Raw genomic sequence first — 21,391 nt, 5'->3', positions numbered from 1 at the left:
ATTTTACGCACGCCTTAACAGTTTCCTTGTTGCAGACTGTATTATATTTATATGAGCCTCTATCATCAGTAAGTCACTAAAATTAAGTTTATTTATTAAGTGGTTTTGATTTCACCCGATTTTCTCTGCTCCACGCTCCTTTTCCTCTGTCAGTACCAGCCTGAGAACATGTCTCCTCTCACCAGCCATAATAATGGCGTCAGAAGTCACCCACAGTCATTTCCCTGAGCCTCACGCTGTGTTGGCGGGTGTTAGTCGCTTCCTCTCACATATGTAAATAAGCACCACACGACCTGGTAACACCTTGGACAGGCGCGTGCCGATCAAACCCCACTGGGCAGCTGCACGTGCCTGTGGATAAGTGTAGGGTCCTAATAGCTCGCCAATTCCTTAATCTCTACTTGTGAAAAACGTGTAATATAGAAATCATTAAGAAAAGCATTTAAAGAGGAAAATCACTTTTTTTAAAGTACACATTTAAGGTTTAGTTTTTAACTTTATTTGAGTGATTTAACAAATGTGGTTGTTTTTCTACTGACATGATCAACTTCCTAATTAGAAAAAAAGTCTCACATCAGAGTTGGGGCTCACTTTTAATGTTGACTATTTTATTGCCACAAACAATTTGGTGAAACTAAGTTCACAGACTGGCTGAGGTTAAAGTTCAGTCGGTGCTCAGGGGTGTTGGAGGCGCCTGAGGTTACGCCCCCAAACCACTTAAAAGCCCCTCTGAAGCTTTGGTGGTCACATTCATCTTTCACTGACCGACCTGAGAGAGCTGCAGTTTCAGATGGATAGTTCTTGGACTACAAACATGAAACATTTTCAGGACTCAGAGGACGCAAAGGCGAAGAGAAAGGTACTTATATCATTTATGCTTTCGTTGAATAATACAGATTGTTTTGTATGTAGGACAAAGGAAAGGATTTTAAAAAGAATGAAATATTTGTAACTCTAGGTCTTATTTCATTATCTCTTTCTCTCGCAGATCCTCAAACCTCAAGTGGAAAGACGTCGAAGAGAGAGAATGAACCGCAGCCTGGAGAGCCTTAAGACTCTTTTACTACAGCAACAGGTAAAGATCACATAGCTCATGTGATCAGTTTGTCCATCCTAAAAGATTAAAGCCCTTTTAGTGGGTGCGGTGAGTGTATTAAGTCCTTGTTTCTGTCCCAGGAGGAGACTCAGCGCAGAGTGGAGAAAACTGAGATACTGGAGCACACAGTCCTCTTCCTACAGAACACCGCCAAAGGAGACAACACGAGAGCTGGAGGTGGAGGTCAGAAACACTCCTTCCAAGACGGCTTCTCCACCTGCCTGCAGAGAGCTGCTCAGTTCCTGGGACCTGAGGGGAAAGGCTTGTGCCTCGGAGCAGCTCTGGATGCATCTTTCGCTGCTCGCTTTGCCCACTCTGACTCTGATTCTGCAAGCTCCCTCAGGACAACTGAAGCCCAATCCTCCAGCTCTCTGGTTCTCAGCAAGTCTTCCAGATCTACACTTCGCATGTTGATACGCAGGTCCAAGCACAGCTTGTACTGTCCTCCCCTTAGTGGGGCCAGTTGTGTTCAGAGCCACAGAGATTCACGTTTCTCCTCCACAATTCCCCAACAGACACACAAAGGGGCGAGTCGAGTGAGCAACCAGAACCGACCTGTCAGTCAGTCTCTGTGGAGACCCTGGCCCTGATCAGCTGGCAGTGACTTCAGAAACTGAACTTTTAATGACTGTAACATGCTCATCAATATTCATACATCATGTATTGATCATTTGACTGAGGACATTTCCAGTGCTGCTCTCCTCCTCTTTCTGTCATTTCTGATCTATTTGTAGATATTGTATATGTATTGTGACCACACCACGTGCTGCTACGGCCTATTCGGGCCAACTCGTGTTAAATGTGTCATCTATGAAGTATTTTTGCACCTTAATTTATTTTATTTGTCATTTGTAAATAAACAAATGGAAACACATTAAAACAATGCAGAAGTGTTCATTGACTGTTTATTGGCACGTGTCCCGAGGAGCGTGCTGCCACACCTGAAAGGCACCACGCGGTGACGTTTCACACAATTTCACACACAGGCTTAATCCTCCCTGTTTTACTTCTAAAAACTATAACATACATGCAGGTGGACAACACTTTACAGAAAACTAAATACATGTTAGTAATACAGCTTAGTTTTATATTATAACTGCGTGTATGTTAGTTCAAACTGACTAAACTAGAAAAAACAATTGTCAGGGAATTGAAGCCGTGCGTAAAAGGGGCCATTTAGTGCATAATTGTGTTCAACGTCACTATTCACAGCCTTCACAATATTTTATTGGCATGCACAAAACTTTTCTTACGCTTCACTCTCCGATCATTTCATTGCATCAATTTAAAGAGTTGGTCAGTTCCTTGAGTCTGTGAGTACTTTGCATTCCAATAGTAGACAAATGCGTGTGTGAACGTGGGAAGTGTCTCCTCTCTTTCCACTGATGTATGAGATTTAGCAGGTAGTAAAGTTGTAAATGCAGCGTCGTTTCCCCTTTTCCCACGAGAAAGAGTTCACACCCCTTCACTCCTCTTTATCTGGAAAAATCTATCTGCTGTATTGTTCATATCTTCATATGTGTGCTTATAGAAAAATGGCACAGCTGGGATTCAACGTTATTCCAAACTGCGGTGTTTTTTAATCAACTCAAATTGTTTTTGAAGTAAAAGAGTAAAAAAACGGGACGATAAGAGACTACTGTTGAGAAAAAGATAAAAAAAAATCTGTATTCAACCAACTTCATTGTGATTCAGTGTGGAGCGCGTGCGTAGACATGCTGGGTTGTTACAGGAGAGGAACATTAATTTTGAAGGCGCTAAATCCAGCATGCCCTTTGATCTACACTGGCGCCTGCATGTGTCAGGCACGCTCCATCTCTTTGTAGTCCACAGATTGCATATGAATTAAATCTTGAAGTAAAGCACGACTGCAAAACATCTTTTGATGCTGTTTGCCTAAAGAAAGTGTAGAGATGATAGAAAAAAAAGTCTTATATGATACATGGTCATGTGTTATTTTCACCTGATGTCGAACAACTTTCTATGACAATGTTTATACAAGACCTTTAATTTAAGTTCTTGTGAAGATCCGTCAAACATACTAGATTTACCTGTCTGACCTTAAAGTAAAAGTGTATAAAATGAGAAAAACATAACGACACGACCATATATACAAAACCATGTTTAACTATTTGCATTGAAATTGTCTGTGATAGGTGGTTGCACGCGCCAGTGTAGATCAAAGGGCATGTCAGATTTAACGCCTTAAAATTTAGTTCCTCTCCTGCAACAACTCAACATGGTGTGTGTGTGTGTGTGTGTGTGTGTGTGTGTGTGGGGGGGGGGCTCTTTCTCGTGGGAAAAGGGGAAACGACGCTGCATTTACAACCTCATACATCAGTGGAAAGAGTGGCACAGAGAGGGGACACTTCCCACGTTCACACATGCATTTGTCGACTATTGGAATGCAACGTACTCACAGACTCAAGGAACTGTCCAACTCTTCAAACTGATGCAATAAAATGGTCGGAGAGTGAAGCGTAAGAAGAGTTTTGCGCATGCCAATAAAACATTGTGAATACTGTGAATAGTCACGTTGAACACAATTACGCACTAAATGGCCCCTTTTACGCACTGCTTCAATTCCCTGACAATTATATTTGAGTTGAGTCGGTTTGAATTAACATTCAAACACGCAGTTATAATATAAAACTAAGCTTTATTACTAACATGTATTTAGTTTTCTGTAAAGTGTTGTCCACCTGCAAGTATGTTATAGTTTTTAGAAGTAAAACAGGGAGGATTAAGCCTGTGTGTGAAATTGTGTGAAACGTCACCGCGTGGTGCCTTTCAGGTGTGGCAGCACGCTCCTCGGGACACGTGCCAATAAACAGTCAATGAACACTTCTGTATTGTTTTAATGTGTTTCCATTTGTTTATTTACTAATGACAAATAAAATAAATTAAGGTGCAAAAATACTTCATAGATGACACATTTAACACGAGTTGGCCCGAATAGGCCGTAGCAGCACGTGGTGTGGTCACAATACATATACAATATCTACAAATAGATCAGAAATGACAGAAAGAGGAGGAGAGCAGGACTGGAAATGTCCTCAGTCAAATGATCAATACATGATGTATGAATATTGATGAGCATGTTACAGTCATTAAAAGTTCAGTTTCTGAAGTCACTGCCAGCTGATCAGGGCCAGGGTCTCCACAGAGACTGACTGACAGGTCGGTTCTGGTTGCTCACTCGACTCGCCCCTTTGTGTGTCTGTTGGGGAATTGTGGAGGAGAAACGTGAATCTCTGTGGCTCTGAACACAACTGGCCCCACTAAGGGGAGGACAGTACAAGCTGTGCTTGGACCTGCGTATCAACATGCGAAGTGTAGATCTGGAAGACTTGCTGAGAACCAGAGAGCTGGAAGATTGGGCTTCAGTTGTCCTGAGGGAGCTTGCAGAATCAGAGTCAGAGTGGGCAAAGCGAGCAGCGAAAGATGCATCCAGAGCTGCTCCGAGGCACAAGCCTTTCCCCTCAGGTCCCAGGAACTGAGCAGCTCTCTGCAGGCAGGTGGAGAAGCCGTCTTGGAAGGAGTGTTTCTGACCTCCACCTCCAGCTCTCGTGTTGTCTCCTTTGGCGGTGTTCTGTAGGAAGAGGACTGTGTGCTCCAGTATCTCAGTTTTCTCCACTCTGCGCTGAGTCTCCTCCTGGGACAGAAACAAGGACTTAATACACTCACCGCACCCACTAAAAGGGCTTTAATCTTTTAGGATGGACAAACTGATCACATGAGCTATGTGATCTTTACCTGTTGCTGTAGTAAAAGAGTCTTAAGGCTCTCCAGGCTGCGGTTCATTCTCTCTCTTCGACGTCTTTCCACTTGAGGTTTGAGGATCTGCGAGAGAAAGAGATAATGAAATAAGACCTAGAGTTACAAATATTTCATTCTTTTTAAAATCCTTTCCTTTGTCCTACATACGAAACAATCTGTATTATTCAACGAAAGCATAAATGATATAAGTACCTTTCTCTTCGCCTTTGCGTCCTCTGAGTCCTGAAAATGTTTCATGTTTGTAGTCCAAGAACTATCCATCTGAAACTGCAGCTCTCTCAGGTCGGTCAGTGAAAGATGAATGTGACCACCAAAGCTTCAGAGGGGCTTTTAAGTGGTTTGGGGGCGTAACCTCAGGCGCCTCCAACACCCCTGAGCACCGACTGAACTTTAACCTCAGCCAGTCTGTGAACTTAATTTCACCAAATTGTTTGTGGCAATAAAATAGTCAACATTAAAAGTGAGCCCCAACTCTGATGTGAGACTTTTTTTCTAATTAGGAAGTTGATCATGTCAGTAGAAAAACAACCACATTTGTTAAATCACTCAAATAAAGTTAAAAACTAAACTTAAAATGTGTACTTTAAAAAAAGTGATTTTCCTCTTTAAATGCTTTTCTTAATGATTTCTATATTACACGTTTTTCACAAGTAGAGATTAAGGAATTGGCGAGCTATTAGGACCCTACACTTATCCACAGGCACGTGCAGCTGCCCAGTGGGGTTTGATCGGCACGCGCCTGTCCAAGGTGTTACCAGGTCGTGTGGTGCTTATTTACATATGTAAGAGGAAGCGACTAACACCCGCCAACACAGCGTGAGGCTCAGGGAAATGACTGTGGGTGACTTCTGACGCCATTATTATGGCTGGTGAGAGGAGACATGTTCTCAGGCTGGTACTGACAGAGGAAAAGGAGCGTGGAGCAGAGAAAATCGGGTGAAATCAAAACAAATTAATAAATAAACTTAATTTTAGTGACTTACTGATGATAGAGGCTCATATAAATATAATACAGTCTGCAACAAGGAAACTGTTAAGGCGTGCGTAAAATCATTTCATGTATTATCAGCTCTGCAAATGGTTGTCATCTTAGATGTGGATGTAAAACAAAACCAGGTTTAGAAACGGCAAAACTGACTCATATATTTTATGTTCTTCAAAATATGCTTCTAAATGTAAAAGCAATCTGCAAAGTCTGCAGAAAATGGCAACTATGTGTCATGCGTAAATGTTCCTTTTACGCTCGTCTTTGCGAATATCTGTGAAATAATGAGATTAAAACCAAACGCGTGGGAACCCAGACGCCACTTCTCCTCCAAACAGTCTTTGTTATGAAGTATCGATTCTAACAGGTAATAAAGTGTGATGGCTCCCTGGCCAGTTTTCCCATGAGAGAGAGTTGAGGAAGCTTCTCCCACGTTTCCCAAAATTGGCACTTGAAGTTTGTTGGTGTGGACAGCACGTACGCATCCACCAACCAGTAAACAAAACTGAATAAACTCCATCTGTTTCCCAATAACTCTCTTTTAAGATGCATGCAGCATAATCCACTGATATTAAGTCTCACTGTGTTTGTCAACCGTGGTAAGCGTAAAACCTTTCCCTTTACGCATGATTTTTGAAATTAATGTGTATTTGCAGTATAGAAACAAAACGACAAAGCATTTTTGACTCTTGTCACACCCATTAATGATTATTCTGAGTGTCTTATACGTGCTTGTGGGAATCTGAGCCTCACCTCACCTCCAAACAAGCTTTGTAAACGACGTATCGGTTTTAACAGGTAATAAAGTGACACTAAACCTGCTCCACGTCCCAATGATGAGAAAAGACTGGAGGACATTCTCCCACTATCACTTACTCAGCATTTGTCTGCATATTGTGGTGTCAGACGGCAAATGTGCATCCATTTAATTCCATTTATTTATTGTCATTCAGATTGAAAAGGGTGTGACAGTTTGCCTCGTGTCAACCTAACAGTTTACCTCCAAGCACATACGACCTTTACAGACACGTTTAAGAACTCTTACTCATTAGGTCTGCAAAAATAATTGTTTAGCTCAGCTAAATATCCACCAGAGGATGCTGAGTTAAGATCAGCGTTTGTATCTCGGTGATTTATTGATGAAGAGCCCTATAACCATTATAATTTTTGGACACGTGCCTAGGCCTTTATTTATTTTTTAACACGTCACAAACATCCCAAAATTTGAAATATCAGAAGATAGTAAAGCAGTTATAAAATAACCACTAAGTCACAAACCAACAGATTCTGTTATCTTCACTTGAAAATAACAGTGTTTCTCAGTTCATTGTAATAATTTAATCAGCGTCTATTTAACACTTGGGAGTCAAATCACATTGAAATTCACTTGAGGAATGAGAACAGCAGCAATCTGTGTTCATTATCTTCAATCTCAACTCTGAGTTTTAAGGTGAATTTAAAACAAACATTAGATAAAGTGCTAAAAAGGGAATTTTGATATATGTATAGTTATCAGGATCTAAGTTCTTCATGTAGATTTGTGACATTTTCAGTCAAAATGAACTCAAAGGTTAAGTTATAGTCTGTGATGCCGTTTGTGAGGCTGTCTGTGTTTTGCCATATTTCAGTTGTAAAGGCAATAGGTTACACTACGGTAATGCTGTATTTTCAACTTTAAACAATGTAAACAGTAGTTCAGGTCTTGCTCAATTATACATTTCAAATTTCAAACTATAGGAAATATTTTACTGTTCTACTACCCTTAAGAGGTAGGTTTGGGTTGGGTGTGACTTGGACATAATAGGTGGACACCTTAACACTGTTAATTACCCCTGCCTTTGCCTCCATGTGTCTTCACATTAGAGATAACATTTGCTCACCTGTTACCACATTTTGTAGATAAATTCAACAATCATTGCATACATCTGAAACACCGCCAATAAAAATAAATAACTGCAAATCATTTATTTATTACATGTGGAATATACTTTGTGTCTGAGTGTGTGTGTATGTGTGTGTGTGTGTGTGTGTGTGTGTGTGTGTGTGTGTGTGTGTGTGTGTGTGTGTGTGTGTGTGTGTGTGTGTGTGTGTGTGTGTGTGTTAGTAATTGCATGTTGTGTTTTGTGTGTTCCAGATGACTTCATTGTGATGGAACCAGACTGCGGAACAAGCCGAGTTTTTCTACAGAGAAACTGCAGAAAAACTGATCTGTGACACAGGACTGTAATCAAATACCGTTTTGGTGTTCTTATAATTTGGGAGGGATAATGAATTGTCTCGAAATTGAAGATTTGGTGAGGTATAAGTGCAGGACAAAAAGAGTAAATAGGATGAAGACTGTAAAACAATTTTTAACATCCATTCACTTGCTATCTTACAAAGTGGTCATCAGTTATAAAGCAGGCTGACAGAAGTGTCCTGCCCCAGGCTTTTGAGTTCTTTTTTGGCATTTTAGCACCTCCTAGTGGTTATTTTGTTTTTAACAGAAAGTAGTTTTGCATGTGCTCTGAAAGCAGACATCAAGCAGATCAAGCATCATCTGTGAGTTTCTATGTTAAGTACCATTTTGTTTGAATTATATATGATATTTGTGATGAGAATGCTTTCACGAACTTTGTCAGATATATGTTGAAATTATTGAGATTCAATGTGCTTTCCTGGTTTGTAATAGTGTTGACTAAAATGGAGTTCAGGTTATAAGAACTATGTCAAATGTAAAGTGCATGTGCATTATTATCATTTAATAAACATTAAATTCATACATTGTGGTTAATTTAAAATGTATATGATGATGCAGTAAGCCACAGTTACTTTGTCATAGCACTAACTCTAACACTATTGCATTGTTTATATACAGTATTTTGTTGTGTTTTGTTGTTTTTTCAGTTTCACTATTGATTCATGAATGCATCTTCAACGGCATCTAATTAAAGGCACAACTAAGATGATTTCTGTCTCTTATGCATTTATTGGACAGAGTTTGGCTTGCTGTTAAATTGTGTTGTACATAATGATAACAGTACAGTAAGGCTATTGCAGTCAAAGTCAATATGCATGAGTTGAACATACAGAAATAAGTTCAATAGAGAACACTGGAGGTGAAGGAGCAGTGTGCCTGCAGAGTGATAACTTCCCACACACAACTCAGTTTTTTCTACCCATATGTCCCACAGTGGTTAAGTGCACAGTATTAGGGAACACTTTATACTTATTGTACATAATATACACTTTGTACATATCTAAAACACAACCAAGGACATGAGAAGAAACAAATTCATATCACAACAGTAACTGATGCCATTTGTCATACTGTACTTTGTTAAAACATCAGTAGTAAAACTCGCTGAATGAAGTTCCATAACTTAAGTTGGGGAACAAAAAACACATCTCATCTCCCAAGGCAATCTAACTCTTTCTCCTACCTTTTTCTCCTCCCCTCTCTCTTCCAGTGCAACAACCACAGGGGTGATACAATAGACCCTAAAGACTTCCTTCAGTGAGACAGCAGCACCTTGTACCCTAGGTCTCAGCTCCCTAGGTATGGAGACCTTTCCCCGTTCCTTATTTTTAATAAATCAAACATTAAGAGTCATAATGGTGTGGTCTTTGTTTCTGAAAAATGCAAACAGTGTTTTAATATGATTACGTCACATATGTTCTTGTTGTTACGAGCATAAGAGTCCTCCCCTCCTGCTAAATAAATAATAAATACATTTGTACTAGTCGTTTCTCTGATAGACTGGAGCATCTGTGCAATAAGAATATCACCTCTGGTATATTACCGCTCAATACCAATATTATTCTTGTAAATAATGTCACAATTGTTTTAATTAAATTTGTACTATTACTGTTCTTATTCTTTTTGTACGTATTATTTATTTTTCTTTATTATTTTTCTTATTGCTTCTTTTATATTCTATTTTGCTGCTGTAACAATGCACATTTCCCCATTGTGGCACTAATAAAGGAATATCTGTATCTTATCTTTTTACGCGGGTAATCTTTGTTTACGTTTTCAAATTGCCCGCCCAGAACTTCCTGACTTCCTGCAACATTACAGTCTCTGTCACGTGAGCATTTTGAACTTCCGTAGACGCAACTAGTCCATACATGTCCTAAATCTTGTATTTGATATCTCCTCGGTCACTCACTTGAATTAAGAGTTAATCTCTGATGGGCAATGAGCAAGGAGCAACACAAAAGCAGCCTTTATAGTAATGTAAATATACTCCCCTAAATTCTGGCATCAACACGGTCATTAGTTAATAACGGCGAGGCAGTAAGTGCTCGGAGAAAGCTACATATTTCCATGGCTTCCAACATGTTTGTGACAAACAAGCAAAAAAAGACCGATCTGATGAAACTGAAAGGATACATTTTACCTGAAAACAAAACATCCAGAGATGAAACGGAGGAATCTGACGAGGAAAACGAAGCAGAGCAACAACCTGAATTTCTAGATCTGACAGAAATTAACAATGTTGCTTCTGGAGGACACTCTTTCCACTCCTCAGTACCTCTGCACAAAGGTAGGGATTTTCTTGTTTCAGTGTTATTTTACTGCTTATACAATGTATAATAACGTAAGCATATTTGATAATGTCTGATCAATCATGTCATAACTTCAGCAGTAAAGTAGAGTTTCTGTCGACTGCAACGCAAACGCAGTAATCGAAACTTAAAATGCATTCAGTTCACTTTTCATAAATGTAATTGTTGACTTCAAATGGGAGTATTTTGCTCTGTTCAATTCAGTTCAGTTCAGTTTATTGTCACTTCCATCATAAACCTTCAGCATAATACGGAAGCGAGATACCGTTATCCAGATTCATGATGTTCAAACAACAGGCGGTCACACTGTAACAGTCACTCATAAAAGAAAAGGAACAAAATGAACACATATTTTTTAAAAACCCAAGACAAAACATAAGAGCAGCATAGGTTACACAAGAGCAGCATAATTTAGTGCTTGATTTACTTAAAGTGTGAAGTGCATGTTCTTTTAGCATTCAGTACTCATCCATTTTATTCCCTGACTGGAGGAATGAGGGGCAGCTTGGGGAGGGAGTTCATTGCCCTGATGGCCTGGATCATCAACCTCTGATCAGAAACAGCACCATGCTGATCGCCATGTCTTGTCATAAAAATGGCAGCAGGGAGAAAAATGAAAGAAAAAGCAGCTGCATTGTTGTAATTCTGTGTTTTCAATTTTAAAAGTTGACTTCCAGGACTTCCGCACCAAAAAAGTCTACTGTGTGGAGGGACGCTTTGCTCTCAGGAGTCCGTGGTGGGAGGTGAACTGTTGCGTACGAGTGCACAGGGACAAGCGGGTCATGAAAGGATATCCTTCCTACAAACTGCGATCTGACTTAGACAGACAAGAATGGATTCCTATTCTGTCCCTGTTTCTAAACGCATGTGAAGTACAACCAGAGTTTATCTCCCAGTTTTTCAAATGGTTGCCACCAAATAGAAATGTCACCTTTTACAATCTGGAAGAAGTCGTTGAGGAATTTTCAGAGGGTAATGAAGCTCAAGCGCAGAACATTACATCCAGACTCTCATGTTCAGGTTTGTAAATTCTTACCTCCCTAGCTTTTTAAGAAATGAATAAATGTTGTGAATAAGATGATGCTCAGTTTATAAAAAACATTTTCATTTTCTCCAGTGGTATGCCATATGCCCAGTCTAGTTGAGGTTTTATTTATCTAGATTTTCAGATATCTGTCTCTGAGATTACTTCAGCAGTGATTCCTTTTTTAATACCTGATCTGTTCTGTCTTAGTGGCAGGAATGCAAGTGCATGCAGCCTGTCTGTATCCAGGAGTAATGAAATACATTCAAACCCTGCTTCCAAGCCAGTTCATAGAGCTGCTTGGACAGGGAAAGCAAAAAAGGACTCTGCCAGCAACACAGGCTGCACCGACTGCACAGCAACATGACGACAACAGAGAAGAAGAGGTGGACACGAGCTTGCTGGCCAAACTGGAACTTATAATTGCAGATGATGTGTGGAAACTGGGATTTAAGGAAGTAAGAACAAGTAACATGTTCTTGTTCACCAGCTATATTAAACATTACTGATTTCAACTATTTATCAACTGAGGAGTTATTTGAGAAATGATTGCCTTTTGCAATGCTCTTACCTATTTCATTGGTGTTAAGGTGTAAGTTATATTGGGGAAATGGGATAAAGTTTGCCTGTCTTTTCTCACCAGCTTGTGTACAGGGAACTGAAACTCGTGCGCTGTGAAGCTTCGCTCGAAGCGTTCAAAGAATGCAACCTGCTTCAGACAATCCCACCACTACAGCATGATGCCCTCTTGGTGTATGACCATCTAAAAAAAACTTGCAGAAAAACAGGTAGCACCTATATGGATAAGGATGCTCTGTGTCAACACCTTAGAAACACTGCAAGAAGGTCTGATGAGCAGGCCTGGAGTGCCATTCACTTCCTCAGAGAACAGGATATTGTAGTATTAGTCAAAGGAAAGATAGCGCTGATGGACTTCCACTTGTATGAGACAGGCATAGCTGAATGCCTGAGCTCCTTGGTGGACCATGGACCATGGAACATCCCTGTAAATGCCACAGAGGTACTGCATACAGCTGCAGAGGATAGGCAACAAAAGAAAATGCAAACCTCAGAGAATGCTACAACTTCCTCTGTTGAAGACAGACCTTCTGTTGTTGAGCCTACAAATATATCCAGCAAATCATCTGAATCCTCAGAACAGCAGGCAGAAGCAAATCCAGACATTTCCCCTATTAAACTGGACCCAGACCATGTTCGGGCTGTAGAGATGATTTGTACCAACCCAGTAACAATCATCAGTGGAAAGGCTGGCTGTGGGAAAACCACAGTGGTCAGCAGTCTGTTCAAAGCTGCTGTACCACAGATCAGCTGTGAACAGCAGAAGATACATGAAGCCTATGAAGACTACAAAAATGATACTGGAATGTCCTTTGAGTCAGAGGACCCGGAGGAGAGACCAGATATAAAAAGTAAAGAAGAGATCCTTTTGACAGCACCTACAGGGAGAGCTGCCTCACTACTGAAAAAGAAGACCTGCTTCCCTGCATACACTCTGCATCAGGTACTGAATTGAGATCTGGTCTGTCAAAGTTAAATTCTAGATTTGTTAAGTGGAGTGATTTCAAGTGTAACTGTATGATCTGTACAAAAATTAGCAACAGCTTTAGACTTTTTTAGATTTTTTTTTATGTTCAAACTTAGATGAACACCTAAAGTTGATATTGTGCAACATGTGAGCAAACAACTGCTTATCTACACATCCAGCACAGAGCTGTAAGTCCAGTATTCGCCCCACTTTTAGCTCTGGCCTCATCTCCACTAACCGTTATGCTTCAATCGAAAAACCCACAGTAAACATGACTAAATAATAAATGAGGGGAGAAGTCATGCTCATAGCAGTGTTTACGGCCACAGCAGGCGTATTATACTTACTACATATTGTGCATTAGACCCAACTCAGTGTTTCCTGTTTTTTTTGTCCTATAGGTGCTGTATAGTTTCATGAGGAGACAAAAAGATGAACAAGGGGATGATAAACAATGGAGGTTCAAGGATGTCCGTATTTTCGTGGTAGATGAGGGCAGCATGGTCTGTGTCCAGCTCTTCCACACGGTCCTGAAATTGCTTGTCACACACGCCCAGCTCCGAAAAGTAATTATACTTGGTGAGCACTGAGCATTAACGTTTTACTCTGTTTGCAGTTGGAGCAGACTGGTGGACTTCACTTGTCTTTGTTAATGAAAATATCTTTGTTGATAAAATCTGGAGACATTTTATTATTATTATAATAATTATTATTATTATTACCAATGCTACCACTCTAATGGTACCTGCTGCTTCTACTCTACTACACGACTACTATAATAAAAATACTACCTCTACTACTGATCCTGTAGTGAAGTTCTACTAGCTCCTGCGGTCAAATGTATTTCTGATACTGACACACTGCCACTAGTACTGGTACCATAACAGTATTAATCACATGAGGGAAACGTATACTTATGTGGGATCTGATGGAATAATGTAGGTAGAAACAGTGAAGTTTTGAGTGCTTGCTGTAGTAAAACAGTGTGATGTGCATACACTCCACATGAAATTATGCCTGTCGTATCAGAGATTAACCAGAACTCAATTTTAATATGATTCTGGAGACATACTGTATCAGCTTTGCATTAGATGCACTTACCAGATGTTAGCATGGGTTGAGTTCACTGCGCTAGTTATCAGCTATTGAATTTAACTGTAATGTACTGTTAACTGCACTAAGGGTACATCTTTTGTCTGTGTTTTCAAAATGTGTGTTTTTGTGTAGGTGATGTCAGACAACTGCCTAGTATCCAGCCTGGGAACATCCTACACGACCTGTATAACAGTCTAAAACCTGTCCAGTGGGCCATTGAAATGAGGACCAATCACCGCACAGAGTCTCAACTCATCGTTGACAATGCTGGACTGTAAATATTTTTTTGTTAAGCTTCAATTATAAAATGTTAGCAGTTTACAATATATGCCTAATCCAGTTAATGCTACATTCAGTAATGTTGCTCATGTGTTGCAGCATTGCTGACATGGGGATGAGGCACAAGTATGGTCCTTTGCAGTTTGATGCCATAGTGGATCTAGATGGGTCTCATAACACGTTGTCTGCTGACAAGAAGTTTGTCCTCATTCTTCTGCCCAAGGAAGAGGCTGATGATGGTGAGTATATTTCCTGGGCGTGACCTAGGAATGTAAAGCTGAATTGATGCCTGTGCCTCAAGCTGTGCACTGATTCCATTATCGATTCATAGATTCACCTGATAATGGCATGTGTTGCACACTTTGTTTCTTTATAGACCTAATAGTAATTCTATTTACATTCTTTGATTTACTTTGGAACAGAGATTGATAGTTGTGGCGAGTGGCTAAAAAATATTACTGAAAAACATTACTCAGTCTTTCTTTAATTTGCCTTATGTTGTTTTCACTATCAACAATCTTTACCAGCATCAAAAGCATACAGGAAAACACACAAGATGCACCACAATTCTTGCAGTCTCTATTGAATAGCTATGTGGCTGTCAAGCCCCAAGCATAGTTACATTTTTGAGTATATGTGCATAAACTTTAGCATAGCAAAGGACACTGTGTGTGTTCTAGGGTCTTTTATTTCTTAATCCCTTAAATGTAAAACGATATTTAAGATGAGCATTGTCAAAGTGCAGTAATGACTTCATGTTGTGTGAGAATAGGTAATCAAAAATACAGGTAGTGTGCATTTAGAATATGCCCTCTGTCAAATATGATATGGAGCTTTACTTATGTACTTTGCACATGCACATTCAATTTCAGAGTTACAGACGGCTGTCAAGTTCCTGATTAACACTGCTCCAGGACTGAATGACCATTCAACTTCACAATTCATTGCTTTTAAAAGGTAAGAGTCTTAACATACATTTGTGTAACATTATGGGCAGATATCATTGTAAATAGTTTTTCTTTCTTTTTCTTTTTCTTTTTTCTTTTTTTTAAACTTTGTTTGGTATTGACCCTAATGCTGCAGACCTGTCATAGCAAGAAAAACATCGTAGGAATTTATGTGAGCCTGTTCCATCACTCTGGTTTTGTACAGACTCACTCAGTGACATGGCTTACTGGGACACTTAACGGAATAGAACCATCATTAGTGTGTATTACTTACACAAGTCAAAATATCTGCAGTGAAAAGAATCTGTTAAAAACATATTTGAAAACCATTTTTAGGGCAATTGCAACTTTAGTAGCTGTTCTTTTAGGCAGAAAATTAGTAACCCATCATAAAATTACAATCTCACACTCTATGACCACATGCCTACCATATGACTGATGTTCCAAACTGAACCTGTTATATGATAGTTTTTTAATTGAATTATGTTAAGAACACCTTCTGTCTAAGAAATAAAATACATTAAGATGTCAACGTATATGTTATGATTTAGTACGACTCGCTCTCCCTCAACCCCAACTGGTCAAAGCAGATGGTTTCCCACCTAGAATTGGTTGTAGCGCCAAATCACAACAAAAGTCATCTCAAGGCACTTTACACATAGAGCCGGTCTAGACTGTACTCTTTCATTTAATTTATAGAGACCCATAAAGCACAGTCAAATGCAAATTAACATTTTTTTATAAATGTTATACAGATGTTTGATGCAGATCCATGCAGAGTCTAGTAGAGCATTCACATCACCTGCTTTCTGACACACAACGTATACAAAAATGTTATATACAGTCTGTATTTCCAAATCATGTGGGCTCTCTTGTAAATTAAACTGGACACAAACATTGAGGCATCATATTTCTGCCGATGATTTATCTGTGTATTGTGTGTATGTGCTCATGCAATGCCAAGTGCTCCTAAAATTCTTTTCTTTTACAGGAATGATGTGGCACTGATCAACGAGCTTTGCTGTACACATTACAACAAGCACACAACTAAGTAAGTGACACAATAATACAATCTGTATCTCCAAAGGCTACCAAAATGTTTGCCATTGACATTGACTTTATTACTGCTACCAGTGTTATTTTTCATTTGATGCAGTGATACAGCCATTGGGCAAACAGTCTGCTAATGTGTATCTGGATGTATCTTCCCCTTGATGATAGAAACCACAAACACAAACTGCAGTTTCAGCCTGGGGACAAAGTCTGTTGCACCAAGAATGGTTACATCACTGATGCAGAGGACATGAAGAGGTTGAATCAGTCAGATATGGTATCCAATACACAAAGTTCACAAAAGGAGACCGAAAAGATGTCACATCGCCTCTGTAACGGAGAAATTTTCTTCATCAGAGAGGTTGGTAACATGGAGCTCTGCTTTCTCTTCTGATAACTTGAATTGCAATATGAAAGAATCCAAATAAATACATTAGTGTGATCAATAGTTGAAGGATATGTTCATGTTTTTCAAGTAACATGTTCATCTGTACATTAAGATTATAATGTTTTGGTTCATCTGTACATTAAGATTATAATGTTGTTGGTTCCTGTAGTTGTTCTTCCTGTCCATATAGTCCACAAAGATTTCAATGTAAGTGATGGGGAACTAAATCCACAATCCTCGTTCAGTGCAAGAATGAATCCTTAAGTTCAGTTGAAAATAATGTAAGGTTTTATAAATCTGTTTAACAGGGTATTTTTGTAAGAAAAGTGTAGTCTCTAGTCCTAACCATGGTGAAATGGTGAAATGGTAAATGGTCTGCATTTATTTTTAAATTGACATTTGGTGGATATGCCCTGTGTGGTCCATGTAATCACAAACTATGAACGTAATACTTGTAATGACTAAGGTAAATAATTTTAAGGAAGTGTCAATATCAAATTAGTGGGAAGTGTGCACTCAAGGCCTGTGGCTCATGCAATTACACACTTTTGGTATTGATTTTTTTTCAATGGGACACATGAAATGAATGCTACTAAGGTTCTTTTTTCTAAAATAACCAAATAAGTGAGGAATAAATGTGACTATATTAATAGGACTTATTATAATAATTCACAATTCTTAAAGCATTTTAGCACAGGGGTATTAAAAAATAGGTTATTTGTTTAGATATTCATATTTTTACTAAATGATATGTTAAGAAGAAAGAGAAAGATAATATGTTTTGGATTTATGATAATCATTATTATTACAATGTTGTATAAATTAGGAGTATGATATTTTGTATATAGTCATTTTTAAGGGTTGATTATGACATTTTGTATATATGGCATTTATTGTGCTTTGTATGTAAGGTAAACTGAAGCAACCTCAAATGCTGTCATGAAGAACATTGCATTGAGGCTCACACTGCCTGCATGTCATTGTGTGTGTGCTCCCAAGGTAGAAAATTGTACTCCAATTGCTAACACATGTAGCTGTTTCGGAAGTCTGGATCTATATGTGGAAAAATTCAAACTAATTTGAAAGTGGTCCAATGTCACATGTCAACAAAGTAACTTTCCCAGAATTTGAGCCACATAATGGTTTATACAATATCTCAACAATATTATGGTGTAATGGTTCTCTTTAATGCTATTTCTGGCAGGACAAAACAGAAGTGGATAACCATAGACGCAGCAAACGCTATTTGACTCTGGATGATGGTGATGGACGCCAGCTAACAGTAGAATACAGAGAGCTACAGAGGGAGTGCAGGCTGCAGCATGCCTGGGCCGGGACTATCCACACCTTCCAGGTATACTTATCACACATGAGTGCCTTTTTAGCTTTAATTTGATTTAGTTCAATGGCAGCCATACTGCTTTTAAAAGGTTGAAAGTCATATCACAAATTACTTCCAGGACTGTAATGTGTTCTCAGTTCAAAAGGCTTTATTCGTGACATAATCTTGAATGTTTAATGGTGTTGTACAACTGGATTTTGTTTTAGACAATTTGCATTGACACAAATGTCAGGGTAATTGTAGATCATGTTTTCTTGAGAATAATGCTGAAATCCTGGTTTCACTTTGGCTATTTATTCACATGGAATCAGTGTAGTTATGCTGTAAACTCAACAAAGTCCTCTTGAATTAAGATTTTAAGACAAATACCAAAGAAATTCATGGCACTGATCCAAAAAAAGTCTGTTCTGGTATGCTCACTGGTCTCACTATCGAAGCTAATTGGGAAATTTTAGCTGGTGAATATGATATCTGCTAAAAAAAATTAGCATGTTAGCATTGTCAATATGGCCATGTTAGCATGCTAATGCTACCATTTATTTTTAAGCGGCTGGTTGTAGAATCCTATTTAAATAAATGTGTGTCTTATCCCTCAGGGCTCCGAGAATGAGACCATTGTCTATGTGGTTGGAGACAGCATAGCCCAGACGTGGAAGCACATCTATACCGCTATAACACGGGGGCAGACACGTGTATATGTGGTCGCCAGAGAAAGTGTTATGGAATCAGCCATTCAGAGGCGTGAAACCTCTCGAAACACCAGACTTGCAAGTCTGGTCAAGAATCAGCTGGTGCAGCCCTTGATGCAGCTGAACACACCACAGGGGATTCCCTCAGGCTGTAGTCCCCAAAAGTCCACCCCTCTGCACACACAAGCCCCCAACAGACCTTCAAGCTCCGATGGCCAGTTCACACCACCGTGGCCTAAACGGACGGATGACAGAGTTAAGGGGGACACTGCACCATCGGGCCTGGTGAACAACAATGTATGCAGCTCATCACCTAGGAGCAGATCCAGTGATCTCTCAGGGGTCGAACAACTGAACAGTACAGTAACGTCACAAGGCAACAAAAGGACGCTCACTGCAGAAAGTCAGGAAGTGCCATGCAAACAGCCTCGGGTAACGGAGTCAACTGAATAATAAAAATATAAAATGATATACAGTATAGTTCTCTTTTATTGGTCAAAATAACTGAGCCATAATGTATAGTCTTACATTAATTGTCTCAATGTATAATATCAAAATCATATCCCGTTTTTTAAATGGGGGTTTTAATGATCACAGAAAGCTAAACGTTAGATTAAGTTTTACCAAAAGAAATTAAAGACAATTAGATCATTCAGAATTTTTTTTTTTCTAATTATTTGCTGCTTTTTCCTGCCTTTCTTTTATTTCATGTTTTTATTTGTAGTTTTTTCAGAGCCTTTTTCTATCCTTTTACTGCTCCCAAATTTACTTTTTTTCTTTCTGGCAAAATGGGTCACTGAATACTTTTCCTTCACAATCCATATCCATTAATCCATCCAGCTGTTTATAAATCCTATTATATTTTTGATTCATCACGCTTGTTTGTTACCTTTGCACTCTCTGATCTGCACAGTTTTAGGCATTGTTGAGAATATATTCCAGTGTGGGAATTCTGAACAATCCAAGAAGAGGTTTCAACCCAAAGTGATTATTGCAAATAATCGTAACTGAATAATAAATAATCATTTGACCATAGTACAGGGTTAGTACCAAACTGATGCTTAGCTGTGGAAATACCTGAATTACATGTTTTACTAGTTCAAGAAATTAAATGAACTGCTGGCTTTGTATCAGTGAGTTCTGTTAAACAACCTGAAAATACGGCATGGCACAAAACCTGTTAATATTACCAAACAATTATATTAATGGTTTGGAATTTTTAGCACAAGAGTCATTTTTTGTAGATGGGTGTATTCTGCCTCTTATTGGCCCCAGGGCTCTGGAACAATCTACCTGTGGAAATCAGGTAAGCTGAATCAGCAATCTCTTATAAGTCCCTTTTGTCAGGGAGCCTTTACGCATCAAATTGTTTTATTTGTTCTCTTTTGTAATGCAATTATTTTATGACTTGTGTATTTTGCTGGATTTCGAAGTGTTCTAAAAATAAAGTTTATTATTGTTATAAAATTGACACACATTCTTCTGTATAGTACAGCCTTTACAGCCTGGTTACTAGTTCCATGTGATGTACATAATAGAGAGTATCAATTTTCTACTGGCACTGACTGCAGCAATGTCTCTGCAGCTCCAAGTATCAAAAACTGTCAAGGAATGAAAATAGGAAATGTCTGGTCGGACTTATAATCTTCTTAAGTTACTCTTTCATCCGATGTATGGCAGTAAAAGAGTATTTGCCCCCTCCTGATTTCATCTATTTTGGTGTATATGTCTAAGAATTGTCACTAAATGGTTTCAGATCTTCAAACAAAGTTTAACATTGAAGAAAAGCAACCTGAGTAAACCAAATACAGTTTTTAAATGATAATTGTATTTATTGAAGCTAAAAAAAAAACTATTCAACACCTACTTGTCCTGTATATGTGTATAGTTGTTGCCCCCATAGCTACTAAAACCCCTAACCCAACAAACGTCATTCAGCTGAACTAAACACAACCTGGCCTGATAACTACCAGCCATGCTAAATCTACGTCACGTAAATGCCAGCGTGCCATGGCAGCATCAAAGAAAATTCCAGAAGAGTTAAAGAAGAAGGTTGATTGAAATACATCAGTCTGGGATGAGTTACAAAGCCATGTGTGGGACTCCAAAGAACCACATAGAGAGGCATAATCTCCAAAAACTTTGCACAGTAGTGAACCTTCCCAGGACTGGCAAACCATCCACAATTCTTCCAAGCGCACAGTGACAACTAATTTAGGAAGTTGCACTAAAGCCTAGAGCATTATATATCTGTAGGCCTCTCACCTCAATAAAGATCAGTGTTCATGATTCTACTATAAGAAAAACATTGCCCAAAAATGGCATCCATGGGATTGCAGCAAGGCAAAAACTACTGCTAGCCAAGAAGAACATGATGGCTCTTCTTAGCAGGAGCGATTGTAGGTTCAGAACTTCAGGGGGGCTCAGCTCCTAATGAGAATTTGACATTCAACAGCCTGCAAGTGTTAAAAAAACAAAAACACTGAATTTTGAGAGACTATGGTGGGTGGACCTCAATCTGACCCTTCAGGGGGATCCCTTTTTTGTACATTTTTAAGTCAAATGCATCATTCTGGTGCACTCTGAGAACAACATTAAGGGGTTATAACACCTATA

At 39.0% G+C, this 21,391-nt stretch overlaps 3 protein-coding genes across 3 annotated transcripts; 2 read left to right on the top strand and 1 right to left on the bottom strand.

Annotated features, from left to right (window-relative positions):
• The first annotated feature begins 814 nt into the window (after nt 1-814).
• LOC133983935 (transcription factor HES-2-like) lies at nt 815-1,686 on the top strand. The gene is made up of 3 exons (XM_062423150.1): nt 815-859; nt 989-1,075; nt 1,180-1,686. Exons 1-3 carry the CDS (start codon nt 815-817, stop codon nt 1,684-1,686), a joined length of 639 nt encoding a protein of 212 aa, XP_062279134.1.
• A 2,555-nt stretch (nt 1,687-4,241) lies between these two features.
• LOC133983934 (transcription factor HES-2-like) lies at nt 4,242-5,113 on the bottom strand. Its single transcript, XM_062423149.1, has 3 exons — nt 5,069-5,113; nt 4,853-4,939; nt 4,242-4,748 (listed from the first exon to the last, which is right to left on the bottom strand). Exons 1-3 carry the CDS (start codon nt 5,111-5,113, stop codon nt 4,242-4,244), a joined length of 639 nt encoding a protein of 212 aa, XP_062279133.1.
• Nucleotides 5,114-9,973: 4,860 nt separating this feature from the next.
• Nucleotides 9,974-20,242, top strand: helb (helicase (DNA) B). The gene is made up of 12 exons (XM_062422722.1): nt 9,974-10,390; nt 11,079-11,432; nt 11,647-11,894; nt 12,080-12,958; nt 13,384-13,561; nt 14,210-14,351; nt 14,456-14,595; nt 15,229-15,313; nt 16,295-16,354; nt 16,525-16,717; nt 17,949-18,098; nt 18,683-20,242. The coding sequence occupies exons 1-12, from the start codon at nt 10,171-10,173 to the stop codon at nt 19,226-19,228; spliced, it is 3,195 nt and encodes a 1,064-aa protein (XP_062278706.1). The 5' UTR covers nt 9,974-10,170; the 3' UTR covers nt 19,229-20,242.
• The last annotated feature ends 1,149 nt before the right edge of the window (nt 20,243-21,391 follow it).

Source organism: Scomber scombrus, chromosome 7 (genome assembly GCF_963691925.1).
Source record: "Scomber scombrus chromosome 7, fScoSco1.1, whole genome shotgun sequence".
NCBI lineage: Eukaryota > Metazoa > Chordata > Actinopteri > Scombriformes > Scombridae > Scomber > Scomber scombrus.
The sequence above is the reverse complement of the archived record's forward strand: the minus strand, read 5'-3'. Positions and strand labels throughout refer to the sequence as shown.

Bases quoted from the DNA above. Each gene is read 5' to 3' on its own strand.
- LOC133983935 (XM_062423150.1), top strand. From the start codon at position 815: ATGAAACATTTTCAGGACTCAGAGGACGCAAAGGCGAAGAGAAAG. The intron at 860-988 runs GTACTTATATCA...TTTCTCTCGCAG, and splicing joins ACGCAAAGGCGAAGAGAAAG to ATCCTCAAACCTCAAGTGGA. The intron at 1,076-1,179 runs GTAAAGATCACA...CTGTCCCAGGAG, and splicing joins CTCTTTTACTACAGCAACAG to GAGACTCAGCGCAGAGTGGA.
- LOC133983934 (XM_062423149.1), bottom strand. From the start codon at position 5,113: ATGAAACATTTTCAGGACTCAGAGGACGCAAAGGCGAAGAGAAAG. The intron at 4,940-5,068 runs GTACTTATATCA...TTTCTCTCGCAG, and splicing joins ACGCAAAGGCGAAGAGAAAG to ATCCTCAAACCTCAAGTGGA. The intron at 4,749-4,852 runs GTAAAGATCACA...CTGTCCCAGGAG, and splicing joins CTCTTTTACTACAGCAACAG to GAGACTCAGCGCAGAGTGGA.
- helb (XM_062422722.1), top strand. From the start codon at position 10,171: ATGGCTTCCAACATGTTTGTGACAAACAAGCAAAAAAAGACCGATCTG. The intron at 11,433-11,646 runs GTTTGTAAATTC...GTTCTGTCTTAG, and splicing joins ATCCAGACTCTCATGTTCAG to TGGCAGGAATGCAAGTGCAT. The intron at 16,355-16,524 runs GTAAGTGACACA...CCTTGATGATAG, and splicing joins TACAACAAGCACACAACTAA to AAACCACAAACACAAACTGC.